The sequence below is a fragment of the Bubalus bubalis genome, chromosome 5 (assembly GCF_019923935.1).
Source record: "Bubalus bubalis isolate 160015118507 breed Murrah chromosome 5, NDDB_SH_1, whole genome shotgun sequence".
NCBI classification, from domain to species: domain Eukaryota; kingdom Metazoa; phylum Chordata; class Mammalia; order Artiodactyla; family Bovidae; genus Bubalus; species Bubalus bubalis.
The window spans coordinates 4,570,446-4,595,424 of NC_059161.1; the positions used below are offsets into that span (position 1 = coordinate 4,570,446).

At 46.7% G+C, this 24,979-nt stretch overlaps 1 protein-coding gene across 3 annotated transcripts in view; it reads right to left on the reverse strand.

The window, feature by feature from the left end:
* Window positions 1-450: 450 nt before the first annotated feature.
* CRB1 (crumbs cell polarity complex component 1) overlaps window positions 451-24,979 on the reverse strand; it is a 217,625-nt gene continuing 193,096 nt past the window's right edge. For all 3 annotated transcript variants that reach the window (XM_044942640.2, XM_006064879.4, XM_006064880.4), the window contains one exon: window positions 451-1,219. In XM_044942640.2, coding sequence (XP_044798575.2) covers window positions 1,004-1,219 — 216 coding nt within the window. In that variant the 3' untranslated portion in view covers window positions 451-1,003. The remainder of the gene's footprint in view (window positions 1,220-24,979) is intronic.

A 24,979-nucleotide genomic window follows, 5' to 3' on the forward strand; every position in this document is an offset into this window, starting at 1 on the left:
TTTCTATTCCATTTTGTTCCACACAGTTATTTTAAAACTACTTAATCTAATTTCATTCTCACTGACATTTCCCCCATACATTCTCAAGTTTATTTTAAAATGTAGCTTTCTACATTATGCACACAAACATACCACCTACGCTCCTTGAAGTGTGTGTACTGTACTTGAAGGTTCTTACCTTCAGACAAGGTCACGTCTGACACTGATTTATCAAAAAGCAGTTGAAAGGAAAGAGCTTGGTCTTTTAGGTCAGAGAATCCCAGTGTTCCTTTTATCTTGCTTTTCTGTCTCAGGAAGTGTTTTGACCTTAAGCAGCACCTTATAAAGAGCAAAGACTTTAAATGTAACGCTAGAGGTGAGTCGGTTCAAAGGTTCTTCAAATGCTCCTGGAGGTTACCTTTGTTACATGTAATGTCACATAAGCAAAAAATACTCACAAAGAGGAACAGCCACATTTCAATTTTTATTTGTGGACATTGGGTTGCTTTTTAAACACAGGTTATTCCCATGACTTTCTCAAATCCATTGCTGAAGGACAAACCACAGGCATCTTTGCATTGGTACAAACTAAAACCTTTCACCACCTGATAGGAAGAGTGAGGAATGTACCTACTTTTTCTGTAGTTTCTGTGTGAAATGATGCAGTTTCCAGTGAATGGGCAAACTAAAAACACGTCCCCAGGTTGCAAAGAGTAAAGATTGTAGACATCAGGCACTGGAGCTTTTCCCAGAAGACACGTCCTTTGACAGGCATTTTTGCTAAATTATGAGGCTGAAACTATTGGCACAAGAGACATCATTCTGTGATTGGCTAATGTAATACAACAAAACAATGATTTCAACTTGAACCACTATGAACATCCGTACGGTGGTCAAGGGAGTTCTTCCTTCAGTTTCAACGTGGTCCTGGTCGTGAATTGATGTTTCCAGGTACGTCAGAACACTCAGGGGCAAGCATCTCGTTCACAGTGCATGGGTCTCCTCCTCCAGAGGCAGGGTGGTCCTAGATCAGCCTCTCCGCTGCAGGGGCACCCATCACGCTCCACATCTCCACACGAGAGCTGTCCTTCTCCTGACGGCTTGGGCTGTAGGAGCCCTGGGTTGCCCTTTTGTTGGAGGCGAGAACAGAAACCACCACTGCCAGAAAGAGGATCAGCAACAAAGCTAAGGTCACTGAGCCGATGGCGGTGAAGATGTCCGACAGCAAGTCATCTGCCAACTGTGAGGATGGAGATAATTGTGATGTGAGTTACAGAGCAAAGGAGAATGGCCAGGACAAGCAACTACTCTGGAATGAAAGTCAAGCAGAGCACAGGTGCCACCGTGCCCGAGAAAGACTAGACATGGAGGGACGTTCAGGGGTTCTTATTCCCGGATCATGAGAATGGGACCATGTCTCTAGTGTTTAAGGTCTGGAGTCAGGAAGTGAGGCACAACATCTACTGAGTTTACCGTGTGTCTTAGTCTCAGTGACTGAGATCATTCATCTGACATCAAGGCCAAAGGATGAACCCACACATGGCCATGCATGCTCAGTCACTCGGTCGTGTCTGACTCTTTGCTACCTCATGGACTATAGCCCGCCAGACTCCTCTGACCATGGGATTTCCCAGGCAAGGAGACTGGAGTGGGTTGCCATTTCCTCCTCCAGATCTTCCTGACTCAGGGATCAAACCTGTGTCTCCTGGGTCTCCTGCGTTGCAGGCGGATTCTTTACCACTGCACCACCTGGGAAGCCCAACCCACATGTGTATTTGTAAAATAGTTTTCCAACTATAGGATCTGACTGTTTACAGTCTTTTGACTCCTGTGCAAGAAGTTCTGATTTTGCACTGAAAGAATGGTTGTTTTACAGCCTTTCTCAGGAAATGAAGCAAATTAAATCAGTTGGGCCTCATGGGAAAGATCCAAGACAAAGGATGGGCTGCAAGGCTCTGGTTTCCACACTCACCGCTTTGATTTGGATTCGATGTGACAACTGAACGATTGTGAACACACTCGTGCTCCATGTGGAGCCAGACCTCACGAAACAGGAAACTGGAGGAAGAGCCCCTCTTGAAGGAGCTGGGTCCAGGACTCTCGAGGGTGGGCCTTGGACAGAGGGGTGTCTCTGATGTTGACTGCAATGTGTTTGCCAAGCACTTTTTGTCATTGGGTAAAAGACACTGATTGGGTTGCACAGAAATATTAAAGACAAGACACAGTTGCTATTTGAATTTTTAACAGGCTTGCAAAGAAATATTTCTGTCAGGGTCAACAAAGCAGAAGTAGACCACCTTCTCATTCAGCTTTCCCTAGGACCCATCCCTTGTTACCTACCCAAGTTACTATTATAAATGTAATCTCTGTTACTCTAATATCCTAGGGAATTTTTAACACTTTGGCTTTCCTTTGTGTGTGTGTGTGTGTGTGTGTGTGTTTGTTGTTGTTTTTCACTGTGCTTTGGTTTAAATCATTATATGGTCAGTATATTCCTATGATACTGTATCTCTTCATAACACTGTCTTGTATTCACTATGTCTTATAGTCACTTGTTCAAATGTGGTTCATTAGTTTCTTCAGTCAACAATATTTATTGACTGTCTGCTATAAACATTGAACTGAGCTAGGAAATAAAAATCAAAAGTAAGCCAAAGTTTGATATCTGGAGCTGAGATTGTGGACGTGGGCAAATGGAGGACGGACACACACACACAGAGATAATCATCATATCTTAAACACGTGTTACGGTAACGTCATACATGATCTACACAGGGTGTAGGTAGAGTAATAGTGGAGGGATGCATGTGATGACCTTTTGAAGGATAAATGAGCGTTCAAATATTTCAAGCAGGAAATTCTACTTGGATGAAACAATTTGAAATAAAAAGGGCAGGAGTATACAAAAGTCCTTAAGAGTTTGGAGAAACAGGAAGAAATCTGACGTGACAAAGGTATTGTCCATGAATGTGTACATTTGAGCGGTAAAGGATTTAAAAAGTTGGTGAGAGATGGGACTCTAAAAGTAGGTGAATCTTAACCAGAAATCTGAAAGCCACACTAAAATTCAGTCTTGGTCCTGAGGTCAGTGAGAGCCTGTGAAGGTGTTTGAGTAAGAGCATAATATGATCAGATCTGTGTTTTATTAACTTGGCTCTGGTAACAGGGTGGAGGGTGATGGGCGTGAAGGTGGGGCCGGAGATAGAGGAAAGAGGAGTTTATTGTATTTGTCGAGATGAGATGATTTGGGTCTAAGTTTACCAGCGGAGTGAGACTCTTTCCAGGCAAGAATACTGGAGTGGGTTGCCATCCCCTTCTCCAGGGGATCTTCCCAACCCAGGGATCAAACCCAAGTTTCCTGCATTTCAGGCAAATTCTTTACCCTCTGAGCCACCAGGAAATCCCACATTCACTGGGAGAAGATACACAGGAGCCAAAACAGGAAGACTTTGGTTCAGGTTGGGGAAGGTGAGTGTCAATTTCCTGGACAATGTTCAGGTACACAGTGCTATTAGAGAGAAAGAAATAACTACTCCCTTCTCTCCACATTATTGTCTAAAATCCTGGGTCTCAGCAGCTTTCCCAGTTACTGGAGAAAAGCAAGTAGAGTTTCACTGAAATCAGTTGCTCTTGAGAAAAATCATTCATCTCAACTCCTCTGGCCACCAGTGTGGCAGTGACATCCTTTATCAGTGACAATGACCGTGGACTACCAGGAAAGATGAAGAGAATTATAGACGTGGCCTTGAAAGCTCAAGAGTCTGGGACTCAGAAGGGCAGGTGGAGCCTCCAGTGTTCTCTGGGGACCTCTCGATTATGCAACACTCTCGTTCCTAGCTGCTGAATTCTCCTAATCTAGCCAGTAAGTGGCATGGTCTCTGGGAGTAAATGGCTCTTCTGCTGGTGACAGAGTTGGGAGCAGCCACACCCACACGGAGAAGGGAGAAATCACTGGGTTTGCCTGTTTTCTCAACTTTTCTGGCCTCGCCCCATTTGGCCTGAGAAAGACGGCATGGGGGAAGCTGATGCCACCCAGACCTTCTCACCCGCCGGCCTGCAGCCAGAGGGAGGGGGCATGGCAGGTGTAGGTGCTGAGCTCTCACTGGAACCCCAGTTCTGAAAGAACCAGAGGACTGGTCTGCTCCACTCATCTCGGGACCTGTGGGGAACCAAGGCTCTTCACAGAAGCTCTGGGCTCTCAGCAACATGGATAGTGCAAGGGCCAGCTCTGGGCTGGGAGCAGCCCCCAGCCCAGCCCACCGGCGATGTGCGGAGTGGGAAGGCTCAGCCTGTCCCTGCAGGGCCCTGCACTTGATCCAGCGCCCTGCGCCCCATCAGTGTGATCAGCACGTCCTTCCCCACTGGAGACTCAGGTTTATCACCTGCGACGCTGGATCCAAGTGTTGGCACCTAGGGACCAGGGTCAGGAGACACAATTGATGCAAAAGCCAAAAAGAGAGTCCCTGAGGAGGTGCTCAGCACATGAGAATGTGAACCGCAGTGAAGGCGTGGTGTGCCCCCTCCCTGACTTTACTTCACTCTGAAAGATGAACGGGAACTCCCTCGATGCCTCGGGGTGCGACCCAGGAGCTGACCTACATACCTAAGATTGCAATTCCGAGCTCCAGATAAAGTGGGGGCTGAAATGGCTGGCCTAACCTATCAGATAAGACTTGTCACTAAACTCTGGAGGGGAGCTGAGGGCGTCAGGGTTTGAAACCACTTCTGGGAGGCCCTTTGCTTTTGAATTCCCATGGTGGAAAGGCCTTATTAGCTCTGCTATTCTTTAGCTGGGCTTAAAATACACAGTCCTGGAATGGGTCCTTTGATAATGGAAACTGCTGGGATTCAGGAACTGACAAGGCCACCAAGTGCGGACCGTCCTGGAAAACAGCGGGAGTGCCAGGCCAGGCCTGTTTCGGTGGGTTGTGCTTCTAACGCTGCGCTTTTGAATAACCTTTCTCAGAAAGGACAGATTCCAAGGTAACTAAAACTTTCATGTAAAATTACTTTTTACATGGCTTACGCTGCAACCTGTACTGTTATGCTAACATCCTGTTTATGAAACGTACACCCTCTTTATGAAATGTATGAAATGTACATCTTTATATAAAATGTACATTTTATATGTGATCAAATTAAATGGTGACAAGCGAACTTCCTATCTGCAGAATAAAATAAATCAGTGTTTCATTTTTTTCCCCTGTAGAAGATTCGTTCTGAATCCCTGACTGGTTGTGGCTGAATGAGACCCAAGGAAGGGTGCACGCTGGCATTCTGAGAGAAACGGAACCGTTTGAACCGTCTCGCCTGGGGCTAGGCTGAAACACACTGGAAACATCAGAAGCTTTTTCCCTGAAATTCCCAAAGAGGAATTCTAACTGTGACTCTTCTGAGGGGAGGCTGCAAACAGAATGTGCTCGCTAAACAACCAGAAGTGGGTTTGAATCCGGTTTTGCCACTGTATCCTCCGCGTGTCTCTGCTGTCTGCCCGCCTGTGAAGCAGGGACGACAGTTGTGTGTCTGAGACTTGCTCCGTGGCATAGAAAACATCCAGGTGTGCAGAGCTTCTCCAAGGGCAGGCCCAGAAGGGAGCTCAGTCCCGTGGTCACCCGTTTCTCACTCCCCAGACTGAACCTTCCCGGCTGATCACCCAGGTCCTGCCTGGGTGTCGGATCACCCATCAGATGCCTCCCACTCTGGTGCCGTGTCAGGACGCAGTGCCCAGCCTAGGAGCTGGGGTGGTGGGGGGCGGGCGCTGCCCTGGAGCTGGCCAGGGCCCAAGCCGTCTGGCCAGCGGGGCCCACCGCCCCCTGGTTAGCTGAGTGCTGGACAGTTCATCTGACTCTGAAAACAGAGGATGAACTGGCTTGTCTGGAAAGGAAGAGCAACAAGACCCCTTCTGTCTTCAGCCCCAGAATCCGCCTGTCACAGTATTTAGGGCCAACACAGAAAACTGTGAAAACAACCAACACAGCGGACGGAGCTGGAAAAAACGGGACATTTTTGGAGACTTGACCTCCTATTTCCAGGAAAGGTGGTGAGGATGTAGAGCTTTGACCTGAAGTGAGGAAATTCTAGGTCTAAGGTTGGGGTTACCCACCTAGGTGCAAGTTCTTCTCAAGTACGTCTGTGGTTGAAAAAAAGTAGAAATAATGGGACTTAGAATTGGCTCCTGAGAAACACTAGGGTAGAGTGAACTCCCCAAATCCTTCTTAGAAATCAGTCTATATGTCAGTTGTGTGGAAATATGTGGAAACAGTTGAAAATGAAGAGTAAAAATGTTCAGATGTGCAGCTGCTTATGGGTCATATTCCAGCTTCCTTGTGTGAGTTTCTGAAATGTGTGTCTGTGTGCGTGTGTGTGTGTGTGTTACACAAGTACATAATGATACATCAGGTGCTATTATGACCGTTATTAATTAATGGGAAAAACACTTTAAGGATGTTATGTTTTTTACAAAGCCAGTTATAATATTTACCTTCCATCTATGTACCTAAAGTGAAACAATGAAATCTCTTTAATTCTCACAGTTCAAATTTAAAAAAAAAATGAAGAGAGACTGTAGTCCTTGTGAATTACTATTATAACAAATAGGTCTTCTGTTTGGTGGATTGTAAAACCCTCCCACACAGACCTGGGTCCTTGAACTATCTTTTATCAGTGAATTGCTAGAAACAGCCGTTTCCATAGTAATATTGAATATGTGCCAGAACCCTGTTTTTAAAATGCATATTGCTGCAGTGGCCAATTTTCAACCACAAACACACCGTCCACTTTACAGTTATAAGGGCGGGGGAACAGGGGAGCAAGGGGCCGAAAGAGGGCCTGGGCAGCGTCCAGCCCCAGGGAGTGGACCACCCAGCGGGGCTCCAGTCACCTCATAAAAGGCTCAGGACTGGGGAGGGTGGCGGCCACACGGCAGGGGGACCCCCTCCAGGCAGCCCCCGGCCACTGGCTCCAGCGGACTCTCAGAGGCACCTGAGCTGAAGCCCAAGGGCATCTTCTCCTTGGTGCCCCCATCTTTATCCGCTGCTTCTCCCAGAAAACACACAGGCTCTCTGAGGAATCAATAGTCTTTCAAACCAATTCTCACCAAGTAATTACAGTCCCTCACACCTCCACGGGGTGGGGCGGGGCGGCCTCTCGACAGCCTGGGACGGACACACAGAGCTACATGAGGGGGTTCAGGGCACCACCGCCCTGGGGGAGCTGCCCTGGGGAACTTCAGACGTGACTTCCACATCAGGCCCTGTTGAAGATGCTGGGATAGCTCCTGTGGAAGTTTGGTGTGGGTTCACGGCTGACAGGGGGCTTCCCAGATGGCGTTGGTGGTAAAGAACATGCCTGCTGAGGCAGGAGACAGAAGAGACGCAGGTTCAGTCCCTGGGTGGGGAAGATCCCCTTGGAGGAGGGCACAGCAACCCACTCCAGTATCCTTGTCTGGAGAATCCCATGGACAGAGGATCCTGGCTGGCTACAGTCCACAGGGTTGCAAAGAGTCGGACATGACTGAGCATCTATGCACAACACAGCACAGCTCATCCTTATGCTGAGCTGAGGGGTGCTACAGTGGTCCTAAAGGGACACAGTAATTCCTGCCTTCAGCAAACGGTCCTTGAACACATCCTCTGAGTGAGCCCAGCGGCACCTAGAGTTTGGTGGGGAGCCGGCAGGCCCCGCCCCATCCATCCAGGACTGGGTCTGGAATCCACCTGATGTTCCACAGGCTCATTCCGGTGAGGACGCCAGGTTTTCCGCAGAAGGACTGATGGAGCTAGGAGTCTGGAGACCTTTGCTTTCACATTTCTCTCTCCTTGAGCAGGTGGTCTCAGTGATATAATTGTTTTCCTTGGAACGCAAGGCCTAGTGAATAAAACTTCTCTCTCTCTTCGCCTCATACAAGAACCAAATCCCAGTGGCCCCAACTCGGGTTTCATGATGTTGTCGCAAACTTGCTGCGTGCAGATAACCGCAGCCCTTTCTCGGGTCGGGGAAAGGGGTCACCAGATGCTGTAGGCAAGGCAACGTCTAGCTGGTAGGTGGGGATCGTTGCTTCCTGTCACCTCCACTGGCCACCCTTGTTGACTGCTGCCAGCCTCATCTCTCCCTGGCACGTCGTGCCCCATGACACCTACCCAGGTCAGGGGTGTCTGTCCTCCAAGTGTGGAAGCTCCATCAAGGGGCAGCCCCATCCTTCTGCCTTCCATCACCTGGACTGGCCTGGGTCCCCCCAGGGACCCCATGGCGAGTGTCACTGGGCAGAAGGGTTTGCCCAGCACACAGAGCTTCCCTCCCGGGATTCCTGCAGGAGGACACCCTCAGGCTGCGTCCTGCGGAGGGCGAGGCGGCCGCTCTCTGACTCTGCTGAAGGGCAGGTGCACCTCGGAGGGGCTGCGGGCAGATCCGAGGGGGCAGATCGGGAACCGCATGGTCAAGGGGCGAAGGGGCCATGAAGACACTTGCTGACTCTTCCTTTCTGTGGAATCAACCACAAACAACTCATCTGCTTCCAGCTTCTCCTGTCCCTGGAGCCCATCAGGCGGAGCTACTAAGCCCAGGCACCACAACTACTGAGCTGTGCTCTGGAGTCCGTGTTCCATGACGAGAGCAGCCACTGCAATGAGACACCCTCACACTGCGAGGAAGAGTAGCCTCTGCTCCTTGCAACTGGAGGAAGCCCACGTGCAACAGCGAAGACCCAGCCCAGCCAAAAATAAATACATAAATGTTTTTTATAAACCTCTTTTTTTTTAATTTGCTTCCATTTCTTGGTCAAGGTCATCATCAGCTGCGGCCTCACTAGCACCTTGCTCTCTGGCAAAGTGACCTTCTTGACCAGCCCTTTTTTGAATAGGAACCTTCTCCCCGACCCCTTCTGCAGACCCCTCCTCTATTCAGAGCACCCTTGGGCTTGGCTGCCCTCTGCATTGCCCTTGAGGACCCTTCAGGGCCCCCCCTCCTGGGGTCTGTGTCTCTGTCAGCAGAGCCCGGGGCTTCAGCAGCGTTGAGAAGACCTGCAACCCCGCCTGCCCAGCATGACCTGCCCCATGCACTTGAACTTGCTGCCCTGATCACGAAGGGTTAGGCCCCTTCCACCCCCCACCCCCGCCCCCAGAACTGCAAGGATAGGAATCCTTTTCCTCTGGACCTTTCCAACAGGCAAAGTGCAGTGCTTTGCACAGACTGGCCGATCAATCATTCCCGACTCACCCACTTGAAGTGTTCATGGCTCTATTTAACGCATCGATTCCATCCTTTCCAGTGGTGGGAAGACTTCTTTACAGCCAGGAGCTCTGCTGGTGGGGACCTTCGTGCATGCAGCTGTTCGTGCACTCATTCACGCACTCCTGTGTGGTTACTGAATGCTTTCCCCATCGCAGGCGGTTCACTGGGTCCTGGACACATGGAACCCAAAGGTGCGGGCACCGTCTTGCTAGAGCTGACCGTGGAGTGATGGTACTGGGCAGGGGCGGCTACACAGACCACTGCAGTTCACGTGAGGGGGGCTCTGGTGGAGGCCAGCACCAAGGAAAGGGAAAAGGGGGAGAAACTGGACTTCCTGACATCTCCCAGTTTTCTTAAGGGGAGCTGACAGGAGAACAAGGTAAGGAAAGGCGCTGAAAGCAGAAGGAGAGATCCTTCGAGAGAGGGGGAGCAGGTGGCAGCCTCTCCAGCTTGCCTGGGAGGCTGGTGGGGAGCGTGCTTCTTGCTTCTGTAGAGCCCCACGTGAGAGAAGCAGCAGTCACGTGGCAGGAAGATGTCACCCAGCCTGGGCCTGGTACTCAACCCGAGTCTGCTCCAGGAAGCTTCTCTACCCTCCCTCAGCGAAGCAGAAGCCAGAATCTCAACAGCAATTTCTGTATATTCTCTGTGGGTTCTTTCCCAGCACGTCTGACCTACACCTCTTATCAGAATCACATCAGCCTCGCAAGCCAGGAGTCTTCTACTGACCAGGGTTTTGTAGGACCCAGAAGGACTTAAATTTCTTTCTACCCTTTCTTTTTTGCTATGGTGTATAGATTTTTAGAAGGTGACTGATAAGTATGCCAGTTGATTTTACACATCATTTCAAAAGCAAGAGAATATCCAGCAAACAAGTTAAAAGGGCCTGGAGACTTTTGAGATTAATTGATACTAAAATGACAACTAACATCTAAATGCAATGGACTGGATCCTGGATCAAAAGAAATAAATAAATCTAAAGGACAACTGGGGCCAATTAGAGAAATCTGAACATGGGTAGTATATGAGATGGTCAATTTCATGAACGCTTACTAGTATATGGGCTTCTCTGATGGCGCCGTGGTAAAGAATCCACCTGCCAATGCAGGAGACTCAAGAGATTCGGGTTCAACCCCTGTGTCAGGAAGATATGCTGGAGGAAGAAATGGCAACCCACTCCAGTGTTCTTGCCTAAAAAGTTTCATGGACTGAGGAGCCTGGCGGGCTACAGCCCATGGGGTCGCAAAGAGCCAGACACGACTGAGCGACAGAGCACTCACATTAGCATGCAGTTCCAGCTGCTGCTGCTGCTGCTAAGTCGCTTCAGTCGTGTCTGACTCTGTGCAACCCCACAGACGGCAGCCCACCAGGCTCCCTCATCCCTGGGATTCTCCAGGCAAGAGCACTGGAGTGGGTTGCCATTTCCTTCTCCAGTGCATGCAAGTGAAAAGTGAAAGTGAAGTCACTCAGTCATGTCCGACTCTTAGTGACCCCGTGGATTGCAGCAGAAGGAAGTCCTATTTCTTTGGAGACATTTGCTGAAATATTTAGTGGCAAACATAGGGTCACAAAGAGTTGGACATGACTGAAATGACTTAGCATGCAAGCAAAATGTTATAACTTCTGCACCCTACATTCTAAAGAAGGGGCAAAACATACATATCCAGAGGTAAGAAAGGGAACAAAATACTAAAAAAGTTGCTGTAACTGGGTGAAGGGCATGCATGTGTTCACTGCATTATTATTTTTTTTTCTGATTTTCTTTAACTTTCATCCCCCCCCCAAATCATGGAAAAGTAATATTTTAAAAAATGATGGTTCAGATCAGATCAGATAAGTCGATCAGTCCTGTCTGACTCTTTGCGACCCCATGAATCGAAGCACGCCAGGCCTCCCTGTCCATCACCAACTCCCGGAGTTCACTCAGACTCACATCCATCGAGTCGGTGATGCCATCCAGCCATCTCATCCTCTGTCGTCCCCTTTTCCTCTTGCCCCCAATCCCTCCCAGCATCAGAGTCTTTTCCAATGAGTCAACTCTTCACATGAGGTAGCCAAAGTACTGGAGTTTCAGCTTTAGCATCAGTCCTTCCAAAGAAATCCCAGGGCTGATCTCCTTCAGAATGGACTGGTTGGATCTCCTTGCAGTCCAAGGGACTCTCAAGAGTCTTCTCCAACACCACAGTTCAAAAGCATCAATTCTTCGGCGCTCAGCCTTCTTCACAGTCCAACTCTCACATCCATACATGACCACAGGAAAAACCATAGCCTTGACTAGGCGAACCTTTGTTGGCAAAGTAATGTCTCTGCTTTTCAATATGCTATCTAGGTTGGTCATAACTTTCCTTCCAATGAGTAAGCATCTTTTAATTTCATGGCTGCAGTCACCATCTGCAGTGATTTTGGAGCCCCCCAAAATAAAGTCTGACACTGTTTCCACTGTTTCCCCATCTAGGATGCCATGAACTTCGTTTTCTGTATGTTGAGCTTTAAGCCAATTTTTTCACTCTCCACTTTCACTTTCATCAAGAGGCTTTTTAGTTCCTCTTCACTTTCTGCCATAAGGGTGGTGTCATCTGCATATCTGAGGTTATTGATATTTCTCCCGGCAATCTTGATTCCAGCTTGCGTTTCTTCCAGTCCAGCGTTTCTCATGATGTACTCTGCATAGAAGTTAAATAAGCAGGGTGACAATATACAGCCTTGACATACTCCTTTTCCTATTTGGAACCAGTCTGTTGTTCCATGTCCAGTTCTAACTGTTGCTTCCTGACCTGCATACAAATTTCTCAAGAGGCAGATCAGGTGGTCTGGTATTCCCATCTCTTTCAGAATTTTCAACAGTTTATTGTGATCCACACAAAGGCTTTGGCATAGTCAATAAAGCAGAAATAGATGTTTTTCTGGAACTCTCTTGCTTTTTCCATGATCCAGCGGATGTTGGCAATTTGATCTCTGGTTCCTCTGCCTTTTCTAAAACCAGCTTGAACATCTGGAAGTTCAAGGTTCACATATTGCTGAAGCCTGGCTTGGAGAATTTTGAGCATTACTTTACTAGCGTGTGAGATGAGTGCAATTGTGCAGTAGTTTGAGCATTCTTTGGCATTGCCTTTCTTTGAGATTGGAATGAAAACTGACCGTTTCCAGTCCTGTTGCCACTGCTGAGTTTTCCAAATTTGCTGGCATATTGAGTGCAGCACTTTCACAGCATCATCTTTCAGGATTTGGAATAGCTCAACTGGAATTCTATCACCTCCACTAGCTTTGTTCGTAGTGATGCTTTCTAAGGCCCACTTGACTTCACATTCCAGGATGTCTGGCTCTAGGTCAGTGATCACACCATCATGATTATCTGGGTTGTGAAGTTCTTTTTTGTACAGTTATTCTGTGTATTCTTGCCATCTCTTCTTAATATCTTCTGCTTCTGTTAGGTCCATACCATTTCTGTCCTTTATTGAGCTCATCTTTGCATGAAATGTTCCTTTGGTATCTCTGATTTTCTTGAAGAGATCTCTAGTCCTTCCTATTTTGTTGTTTTCCTCTATTTCTTTGCATTGATCACTGAAGAAGGCTTTCTTATCTCTTCTTGCTATTCTTTGGAATTCTGCATTCAGATGTTTATATCTTTCCTTTTATCCTTTGCTTTTTGCTTCTCTTCTTTTCACAGCTATTTGTAAAGCCTCCCCAGACAGGCATTTTGCTTTTTTTGCATTTCTTTTCCACGGGGATGGTCTTGATCCCTGTCTCCTGTACAATGTCACGAACCTCATTCCATAGTTTATCAGGCACTCTATCTATCAGATCTAGGCCCTTAAATCTATTTCTCACTTCCACTGTATAATCATAAGGGGTTTGATTTAGGTCATACCTGAATGGTCTAGTGGTTTTCCCTACTTTCTTCAATTTAAGTCTGAATTTGGCAATAAGGAGTTCATGGTTTGAGCCAGAGTCAGCTCCTGGTTATGGTGAAAGTAATTCCCCTAAACCCCCAGTTTGCAGATATTGCTTCTTTCATTGTTTGTTCCTCTGCTACTTCAGGTCTTGTTGATTTCTCTCTCTGCTATAATTTTACTGCCCAGTAAATATTGTTCCCGTCAATGGTTTTATCTCCCCTGCCAGACACTGAGATATTCATGGATCACATCACACACCAGTTTCATCACAGAATTGGCCTTTACCACCCCCTGCCAGAACCTAACACGGTGCCAGGCACATGGTGGGCATTCATGGTCTTTCTCACCATCTCCTGGCACCGTCTTTCTTGACCTGAAAGCTGTTGTTGTTGTTCTAAGTCATGTTTGACTCTTTACGACCCCATGGACCGCAGCATGCCAGGCTTCCCTGTTCTCCATTATCTCACAGAGCTTGCTCAGATTCATGTCCATTGAGTCGGTGATGCTATCTAAAAGCTGTACCTTGGCCCTTTCCTCACTCAGATTATGTCCTTCTTACTAACTTTCTTCAGTTGGTGAAAAGCTGCTATTGATTCATTCTCACATTAGGCAGGAAAAGAGAGTGCTGAATCCCCTACATGCTTATGGCTTATCACATGTCCTTTCTTTTTCAGCAGAGGGAATCTAGTCTATGTCACCATATTTATTGCCCGCAAATCAAAACCAGTTGCTAGAGTAATGAAGGTCTATTGGTTTGTGTTGGCTTAATCCATGTCAGGGGGGCTTTAGGGGCGTATAAGGATAATTTGACCAGCAAAAGGAAAGCCATAAAAATGATCAAAAAGCTAACAGATATGCTGAGAACACCAAGCTTATTTTGCTGAGGATTTATGGCCAACTTATCAGAAAACTATTTGGTCCAAGTCGACATTCAAGTCGCTCCCTCTGTAATTCAGCAAAGATTCCAGCCTCCGGAAAAAAAAAAAGCAGCCTCTATAATGAGATACCCTGGAAACCCCTAACTTGCAGCACATGGAGTTTAATTTTCAACAGTTGTGAGATGGCAGTAAACCCAGCTTTGGAATAACCAGCTCCACTGATGCCTCAGACCTGCAATAAATTAATGGAGTGCGGAGACGGACTGCCACGCCTCCTCTGACATACCCACATCCGCGTTTATTCATCAAATGGAGCTTAAATGTCCGACCTCCCCCAGATGGCACTGGAGCCAGGGCCTGCGGGGTCCCGGCAGAAGTGGGTGCCAAGTCACTGGGCTCTGCCACACGAGATCAGCTGTGCCCCGGGTCCAGCCCTGGAGGCTGTATTTTATTGACCAGACTCAAATTGGCTTCCCCTTGTGTAGGTGATAAAGAGTGGTGTCAAGTCACCCGTGTGAAATACATCACTTTAACTCTGACAGCTTGTCATTGAAGGCCTTGTTTATATAATCTATTGTGCCATTTACTCTATTCTTATTTTAAAAAGCAAACATAGAAATAAAAACCCTAGCTTCCAGTGTTTCGTGGATGGATGTCCTGCACCTTCTCTTAAATAACCTCAGAAGTAGCTATTCCTATTGTCACTGTCAGTTTACATCAACTGATCAGACTTTCAGTTTCAGAGTCGGCCTCGCAAATGATGAAAGCTGGATCGTGTGCTTTAATGAGAAGTCTTTCAGGGCATAGCTTCTCCCTTCAAAATCACTTGAGAATTGCTATGTCTAAACAGGTAAGAAACCTGCCATGCTGAGGTTGGCCAGATCTGAAGCAAGCATTCTTAAATCTGTGAGCTGGTTGCTGCTTAAAACACTAGGGTGTCTTACCACCAGCAAAGATAGAAATCTTCATATTGGGAAGGCTGGTTCAAGTAGTATTTAGTTTCAGAACACAGAGTTCTTTCAGAAGTCAAGCGTTCAGATTCCAAATAAGCCTTTTGGTAAAGTTCTATAGGTTGTACTGTTGACACAATTAAAACACAAACATGAACACAAGAATCTTATGTCTGATGTTGCTAATAGCCTACCTGCTGCTGCTGCTGAGTTGCTTCAGTCGTGTCCAACTCTGTGCGACCCCATAGATGGCAGCCCACCAAGCTCCCCCATCCCTGGGATTCTCCAGGCAAGAACACTGGAGTGGGTTGCCATTTTCTTCTCCAATGCATGAAAGTGAAAAGTGAAAGTGAAGTCGCTCAGTCGTGTCCGACTCTTCACAACCTCATGGACTGCAGCCTACCAAGCTCCTCCATCCATGGGATTTTCTAGGCAAGAGTACTGGAGTGGCTTGCCATTGCCTTCTCCAATGCATGAAAGCGAAAAGTGAAAGTGAAGTCACTCAGTCATGTCCGACTCTTAGTGACCCCATGGACTGTAGCCCACCAGGCTCCTCTGTCCATCAGATTCTCCTATCTGGGGATAATGATCTGTTTACATTAGTATTGAGGCATGGACAGTTTTCCTTCTTGGAGAGACAAAAATAAAGTCTAACAGCATTTAACTCTTAGTCTAAAAACCCTGGCTTCCTCAGTGGCTCAGTGGTAAAGAATCGACCTGTCAATGCAAGAGACCCAAGTTTGCTCCCTGAGTTGGGAAGATCCCCTGGAGTAGGGCATGGCAACCCACTCTAGTATCATTGCCTGGGGAACACCATGGACGGAGGAATCTGGCAGGCTATAGTCCATGAGGTCACAGTCAGACATGACTGAGCAACTAAACAACAGTAACTAAAAACCTTGCTGAACTACAGGACCCTATCTCTATGTATTAATATAGTATAGAATTTAAGAGCCCATTATAAAACGAGATCAGACTCTAGCTGTGATGGTTACTTTGCATTGTTGGAGCTCTAAGCGTCTGCACACCTGATGCAAAGAGCCAACTCATTGGAAAAGCCCCTGATGCTGGGAAAGATTGAAGGCAGGAGGAGAAGGGGGTGGCACAGGACAAGGTGGTTAGATAGCATCACCGACTCAATGGATATGAGTTTGAGCAAACTTCAGGAGATGGTGAAGGACAGGGAAGCCTGGCATGCTGCAGTCCATGGGGTCACAAAGGGGTGGACACGACTGAGCGACTGAACAACAGCAGCAAAGTGTCTGGACACAGTAATTATGGTGTTCAATGAGCCTGCGCCACCTTTTAAAAGAGCGATCGAGGAGATCCTTGCCTGAGAAGCTCTCTGCCTTCCCTACAGAGGGCTCAAAGGACAGGTTACGCCCTCCCCTCCTGTTGCCACTGACTAATTTCTAGTGATGTTTTAATAAAACGGAGATCAGATTCTCTGCTGCCTACCCAGTTCAGAGACCTTTTAAAGAAGAAATAAGATAACCCAGCTAATTTATTTAATTCCATTCTGGTTCAATAATTTGCTGTTAATATTCTAAGAGTGTAAAGCTTTTCTCTGGATTGTCTTTGCTGATCACTGTACTGTCTCATATTCTATGTCATATTGAAATTTTAATTATTTACATTCATTTCCACCCCCCACCCCCGCCCTGAAGTTTGGAGTAATTGCCCAAAGAATATCCCCCTTACTAACTTGAATAATCTGAAACATACGGAAATCTTGTTTGCTAAACCCCCAAAGAGACTGAGAACTGAGAATTCGGACTGTAAACTAAGCCTCTTCAGTCTCCTTGCTTCTTTTTCCCAGACCCTAGACTAACACTCCTCTCCCTCCCTGTAAAGACTATTTCCCTTGAGTCTATAACTTTTCTGTTCCACCACCATTTAGATGACTTGTCCTCCGGGACGTGGCTCTGTTAAGAGCCCCAGGAAGCAAGCCGTGATTAGTCGCCAGGCTTGCGAAATCCTCCCCAGTTCTGTTTACGAGGATGGCTGCCAACCCTCCAAAGGCTGGCTCCGCACCCGTGTTCTTTTCAGGGTCACTCTGCTTGCAGGGTGCAGATTAAACACGCAGCCTCGGGACTCTCGTTGCTGTGAGGAGAAACATTTACATTCCACTGACAGAGCAGGGTGTAAAAGGAAGCCATCTGCTCTGATTTAATGACTTCAGGACTAACTACGACTCCGAGACGAGAAAAAGTCACAGCACGGCTCACCTCAGCCCAGGGCTCTTCTGTGAGGCAGACCTGGGGAGGAATCGCCTCCCTGTTAGGAGGCATTTTCATCCTGAGAGGTTCTCAGAGGTTGGCCCTCTACCCAATGGTTACATTGTTCTCTTTTATTAATGGTTCTTTGCTACAGTTTTGTAGGGCTCTTTCCCTGGTCTTAAGAACCTGGAGTAAATCTATTATTTCTAACATAAAGGTGACAACCAGGTCGTTGATTATTTGTGCATTCCACCCAGGCAATTCATCTGTTCGATATCCAGTCCATTTTCTACAATGAGATCAGCTGTAAAATATTGATACTTTGGAACGAAAAGGTGGGGTGTGCGTGCTCAGTCGCTCAGTCACATCTGACTCTTTGCAACCCTATGGACTGTAGCGGGCCAGGCTCCTCTATCCATGGGATTCTCCAGCAAGAATACTGGAGTGGGTTGCCATTTCCTTCTCCAGCTAAAAGGTGGTGAACAGGGGAAAAAAGGAAAAGTAATTAAAACCTGAGGATTTAATATGTCCCTGGCCTCTGCCATGCCATCTCAGTTTAATCTTCATGATTGTCTAAGGATACAGAGATTGTTGCCCTTAATTAAAAGATCTTTTAAGCAATTTGTCCCAAGTAATGAATTGCTTAAGCAGCAGAGCTGGTATCCAAATCGTCCGGGTTTGTTCACTTATACACAGATGCATCCTGGGTAGAGCACTAGGTAGATATAACCCTAAGTTTACCCTGAATTTCAACCAAGTTCCCCTTATTCGACATATTTACCCACTGAGAGATGAGTAATAATAGTTATTTTATATTCAGATCTCTTGCTATGGACAGAGTTTACATAATCAGCAGTGCTTCTCTTTACCGGTGTTGCTCTAATTTTTTAGGACTTTGCACGACAGAATGCTGCTGCTGCTGCTAAGTTTCTTCAGTCATGTCCAACTCTGTGCGACCCCATAGACAGCAGCCCACCAGGCTCCCCAGTCCCTGGGATTCTCCAGGCAACAACACTGGAGTGGGTTGCCCTTTCCTTCTCCAATGCATGAAAGTGAAAAGTGAAAGTGAAGACATTCAGTCGTGTCTGACTCTTAGTGACCCCATGGACTGCAGCCTACCAGGCTCCTCTGTCTATGGGATTTTCCAGGCAAGAGTACTGGAGTGGGGTGCCATTGCCTTCTCCAGCATGACAGAATAAGCTCCGACAAAAGTAGGCTGATGGGTGGAAGCGTTTTTTCTGTGAGTTCTAGGCAGGTGCCTGGCGCACAGCAGCTATCTGGGAGCAAAGCTGTCTCTCTAAACAGTGCCTGCATAGACGCTGAAAAATTCAGCAGAACAAAGAAACGGACCCCTAATTCACAACTTTCAGTCCTATGCTTTTAACAGCCCAGCATGTCTACCAAGAAACAAAGCAACGCAGGAAAATCTCCCAGGGTTGTTGCTTGTATGAAACAGCCCTTGTGCTACCCTCTGGTTTTAACACAATGTTATCAGGCGATGATTAAGAAGGTAGCTGTTTCCTCGCTTTGCAGTGTCAGAAAACAAGGTATCAAGCCAACAACTGCCTTTGGAGGTGCAGCACTCAGATCGCAGCCAGGTATCGCTTCCAAGTGTAAATATTAACAGCGAAGGACAGGAGGCGATCTCCTCTGGCTCTGGGCTGCCTGAGCTCAGCAGATAAACGTGACACTCCGGCCTGATTTGCTGAGATGCAGATACTTGAGCTTCTTGTTAACGAGTTTCCATGTATTTTTTTTTTTTTTTTTACTCCATCAGCAGGTTCTTGAATCAATGCCTGGATTAGGTTTGACTAACATCAGCACAACTGACTCTGATGGAAAGTTTAAAATTTATAATTAAAAATTGCACGTCCATTTGCTAGTTTCCAAGTAAAAGGAGTTAAGCCTTCTGGAAGCATTTATACCTAGTTTCCCAGAACATATTATTTCTTCTGCCTCTGCTTGACTGAAGGAGTCTGTGATGTTTTTAGGACACTGGGTAATGCTTAGGGGCAAGCGGAAGGAGGCCTCTCACATTTCACCCACTGCCAAAGGATTTAAGGTCTTCATAGTTTGGGTGAATGACAGAGTGGTTTCCATACTCCTTTTGAGATGCTGGTAAAGAATATGCCTGCAATGCAGGAGACGTGGGTTCAATCCCTGGGTTGGGAAGATCCCCTGGAGAAGGGCGTGGTGACCCACTCCAGTATTCTTGCCTGGAGAATCCTATGGACAGAGGAGCCTGGCGGGCTACAGTCCACAGTGCCACAAAGAGTCGGACACGACTGAGTGACTAACATTTCTGAGACACTAAGTTTCAAAACTATTATATAGGAGCTCTTATTTTCTTGCAGATTTTTAAAAAATGGCCTCAGCATTGTTTACATGAAAACATGCTTGCATCCTTTTCTCTATATAAAGTATATAAGCATGACTTACAGTTCCTGCATTCACTAAATGCCAGCTGATGAGGATGGTGATCCCAGAGTCCCTCAAATGCACTTAAGCTGTCTCGCTGCAATGGCACGTTACTACCCATGAAAATCTGACACAAAATGTGTCCAGATGTGTCTCTTTGCAGCTCCATGGACTGTAGCCCTCCAGGCTCCTCTGTCCATGGGATTCTCCAGGCAAAAATACTGGGAGTGGGTTCCCATTTCCTCCTCCAGGGGATCTTCCCAATTCACAGATGGAACCAGAGTCTCCTACATCCCCTGAGCTGGCAGGCAGATTCTGTGGCACTGAGCCACCTGGGAAGCTTGTGCTACAGTGCCATGCACAAAACCAAGGATGGCAGCACTGCCCATCCTTGCCCAACATAGCCCACATGTTATGAAGTCTACATGCTTTAGAACATACTCTGAATTTGTGTGGCAGAAATTCTAATCAGCATATTCTTGGCTATGGACTCCTATGGTTCATCACACACTAATGTCTTAACGTGTGGTTTCAAGATCTATACTTTTCTATATTTAGAAAGCTGTATTCAAACAGAATATAGCATCTTCTTCTTTTCTGTCAACTTCAAAGTTCATAACACACCGTATTTGCTCAAATTCTTTTTGGCTGAGTCGACAAATTAGATAGCACTGTAAAACAAATGCAGAAGCGAACTTGACAGATGATGGGTAGTGCCTGATCTATCCAGGTGACACTCGGCTTACTTCTCAGGAAGAGAGCATGGCCTGCTTGGTCTGTGCATCAAGACTGACCTGGACCTCACTTTGAACTCGGAGAACTCAGCAGGAGCTGGTCATTGTGACTGCAATCCATGACCACTGGGATGCGGACAGTTCAGTTCAGTCGCTCAGTCATATCCAACTCTTTGCCAACCATGGACTGCAGCACGCCAGGCTTCCCTGTCCATCACCAACTCCCGGAGCTTGCTCAAAGTTATGTCCATTGAGTTGGTGATGCCATCCAACCATCTCATCCTCTGTCGCTCCCTTCTCCTCCTGCCTTCAATCTCTGCCAGCATCTGGGTCTTTTCCAATGAGTTGGCTCTTTACATCAGGTGGCTGAAGTATTGGAGCTTCAGCTTCAGCATCAGTCCTTCCAACGAAGAGTCAGGGTTGATTTCCTTTAGGGTGGGCTGGTTTGATGAGGACATCAGTGAGCAAATCCTGAAAACGGAACTGGACCAAGGATGGTGTTCTTGTCAAATCTGCTTCAGCCCACAGGGCTGTGTGAGTCAACACACAGGACCCAGCCAGCTCTTCCTCCCCCAATATTTTACTTGAACAGGGAGCCACTCAAATGCTTTGCCCTCTGGAAAGGCACATGCCTGTGTGATGCTCACAAAGGGCCTCCCAGGCTCCTTGCATCCCGGAATGCCTTTGTACAAAGGCGCTCATGGCAGGAGCCCGCCCCCTGCCGGCCAAGCACCCACCATTACTGTCTCAAGGCAGAAGACAAATGGCACACAAGGACACGGAGCCTGGACCTCCTGAGCTCAGCCGCGAGGTGACCGGGAAGCTGAGAGTCATCACTTAGGACTCTGCAAATACAGTGTTAAATGGGATGCTTACACTGGTTACTACGATTCAAGAGCATCTATTTTGGTAATTTAAGTGGTGATTTAATGTGCATCCGTGTGTGCTAAGTTGCTTTAGTTGTGTCTCACTCTTTGCAACCCATAGGCTATAGCCCGCCAGGCTCCTCTCTCCATGGGATTCTCCAGGCAAGATGCTTATATTGGTTACTATAATTCAAGGTTACTATAATTCAAGGACATTTATTTTGGTAATTTAAGTAGCAATGGAATTATCTCAGTTCAAACATATAGGACCATTACCCTCAGGAAGCTGCAAATTAGAATAATTTACATACTGCCTGCTGTGAATATCTTTAGCATTCATAGGACCTAATTGTAAAAACAAATAGGTTATTCTGGATTCCATGGGGGCCCCAGAGCAGATACTACAATCTTTGTTTACAAGATTTACATTTTGCATATTCTCCCTGGAAATGTTCAAAAAATTCCAGAGTTACCTGGATATTGTCTGTCTCGTGAAAAACTTGTATTTCTGTAAGTTATATATGTCCATGTGCGTGTGCTAAGTCACTCAGTCGTGTCCGACTCTTTGTGACCCCATGGACTGTAGCCTGCCAGGCTCCTCTGTCCATGGGATTCTCCAGGCAAGAATACTGGAGAGGGTCTATATATAATGATGTCTGTTTCAAACCCCTATTTTATAATTAAGAAACGCTAACATCTCTAACATTTCAGGTAGGGTAGTCTGCTGAAAAACAATCTCCAGGTGTTGTGTTTATAAATTAGGACACTGAAACCCAAGACAGTGTTTTGAAGGAAAACCAGTGATGAGTCTGAGTAAATCATTTAACCATTTGGGCCTTAGTTTTTGCATCTGTCAAGTGTCAGTAACCTTCCTACTGATGTTAGGATTAAATGAGGTACTGCTCATGGCACACCTGTGGTCATCAAGATAGCTCAACATCAGAGAAGGCCCAGATCTTGGTGAAAGAGATATGAGAGGGCTCTGGTCAGCAGGTGCCTGAGCCAGTGGGCTGCCCATGTCCCAAACTGGTAACTCTCCCTGGGCAGTTAATGGTCCTCTTTCAGAAACTCCTGGCTTCCCTAGCTCTGAAAACAAATTACACTAACCAAAGAAATGCTTGAACCACCTCTATCTTGGGGCTTCCCTGGTAGCTCACATGGTAAAGAGACCATCTGCAACACACAAGACCTGGGTTTGATCCCTGGGTCAGGAAGATCACCCGGAGAAGGGAAAGGCAAACCACTCCAGTATTCTTGCCTGGAGAATCCCACGGACAGAGAAGCCTGGTGGGCCATAGCCCATGGGCTCACAAAGAGTTGGGCATGACGGAGAGATGGGAATACCAGACCACCTTACCTGCCTCTTGAGAAACCTGTATGCAGGTCAGGAAGCAACAGTTAGAACTGGACATGGAACAACAGACTGATTCCAAATAGGAAAAGGAGTACGCCAAGGCTGTATATTGTCAGCCTGCTTATTTAACTTATTATGCAGAGTACATCATGAGAAATGCTGGGCTGGAGGAAGCACAAGCTGGAATCAAGATTGCCGGGAGAAATATCAATAACCTCAGATATGCAGATGACACCATCCTTATGGCAGAAAGTGAAGAAGAACTAACAAGCCTCTTGATGAAAGTGAAAGAGGAGAGTGAAAAAGTTGGCTTAAAGCTCAACATTCAGAAAATGAAGATCATGGCATCCGGTCCCATCACTTCATGGCAAATAGATGGGGAAATAGTGGAAACAGTGGCTGACTTTATTTTTCTGGGCTCCCAAATCACTGCAGATGGTGACTGCAGCCATGAAATTAAAAGACGCTTACTCCTTGGAAGGAAAGTTATGACCAACCTAGACAGCATATTAAAAAGCAGAGACATTACTTTGTCAACAAAGGTCCAACTAGTCAAGGCTATGGTTTTTCCAGTGGTCATGTATGGATGTGAGAGTTGGACTATAAAGCAAGCTGAGCGCCGAAGAACTGATGCTTTTGAACTGTGATGTTGGAGAAGACTCTTGAGAGTCCCTTGGACTGCAAGGAGATCCAACCAGTCCATCCTAAGGGAGATCAGTCCTGGGTGTTCATTGGTAGGACTGATTTTGAAGCTGAAACTCCAATACTTTGGCCACCTGATGCAAAGAGCTGATTCATTTGAAAAGACCCTGATGCTGGGAAAGATTGAGGGCAGGAGGAGAAGGGGACGACAGAGGATGAGATGGCTGGATGGCATCACCGACTCAACAGACATGGGTTTGGGTGGACTGCAGGAGTTGGTGATGGACAGGGAGGCCTGGCGTGATGTGGTTCTTGGGGTCGCAAAGAGTCGGACATGACTGAACAACTGAACTGAACTGAAACTGAGCAACTAACACTTTTCATCTCCATCTTGGTCTATTTTATAATGATTTGCATAACTGGGACATTTTAAAAAGTGAGCAAATGCCTTTCTAATTTTATATACTTCAAGATGATGAATGATAGCCTTATTAGTCTATTGCCTCAAAGAATCTTTTTCGTGGTGCTGATCCAGGGAATTTGCTCAGTTTTTAGAGAAGGGAGACTTAATCTGATTAAACTTGAACCTCCTCAGACCAAAACATGCCTTTGGTCCTTTGAGAAAAAAGGGGGAGAGCATCACAGGCCTGAAAAATCCTCAATTAATGAAAAAGAACTTTAGAAAGATTCAAATGAAGGTTTTTTTTTTTTGGGGGGGGGATGATGCTTAAAGCAAAACTTAGTATCCCAGAACTATGCCTAGAGACATCTTTAATTAGCAGAAATCAGGTTAAAGAATATGTGCCTTTAATAAGTTAGAGAAAAACCAACTCCCCAACCAGACCTATTCAACAAAATTTCCTGCCCAAACAGCATGATTTCAAGAAAAAAAAAAAGAATATCTAGAACAAGGAGCAAATTGTATTAGTTTGAGTTCCAATAGGAAAGAATAAGTCTGAGAATATCACTAAGGTGTTTCCATCAGTCAAATAAAACCATCATTAAAGAAAGGTGCTATTGTTTTTGGTGGAAGGGAACCCTTTTAATCAGAGAGAGGGGCAGCCCATGGGAAATCACAACCTATTGAAAATAATTTAGAGGATGGCGTGGTGCCGGCCCAAATTGGGTTATTATGAAATGACTCTTTTCTGCTCCGGCTGGGTTTCAGACAGAAGCTGGACGATCTAATCTGTAATCTAGCCCTCGCTTGAATTTATCCAATTTTACACCCCACCACTACCAGCATCCTTCGGCATCCCAGCCAGGGCTGGTCCCTCTTTGTACCTCACATTGTCCAAACTCGGTTCCCACCATCACATCTTTACTCCTGACCTTTCTTCTCTCTTGAACGCTCTCCCGTTTTCTGTTCTGCAAATAATCTTCCTTGTGTTTTATGGCCTAGTCGAATTCCCATAACCTCCTTGAAAACTCCCCCTCTTGGAATAACTCGCTGTGACCAAACTTCTGTAATTCATCCTGTGCTTTCACTCAGCCCCATAAATCAGGGCCTGTTTTCCATATGTCTTGTGGCTTCTTTCTCCTCCAGAACCAGATTGCTGTTTTATTGACATTCTCGGAGTAGTGATTATGCATCTCCCTGATTCCCTGCCCCCCTCCCTCCCTCCCTGTGTCCTGTCCACTCTCAGACACGGGGCAGAAATGCCTGTTTGACGCTGTGGTCACCTCCTTGACTCTCAGCAGGCAGGGACAGCAGCCACTCAGCCGTTCCTGGCCTCAAGGTGGGACTTGTGAAAGGACAGGACTCTGGGCTTCCTGCTGGGAGGCCCGGCCCGTCAGCTCAGCCCACGGGAGCAGTCTCGG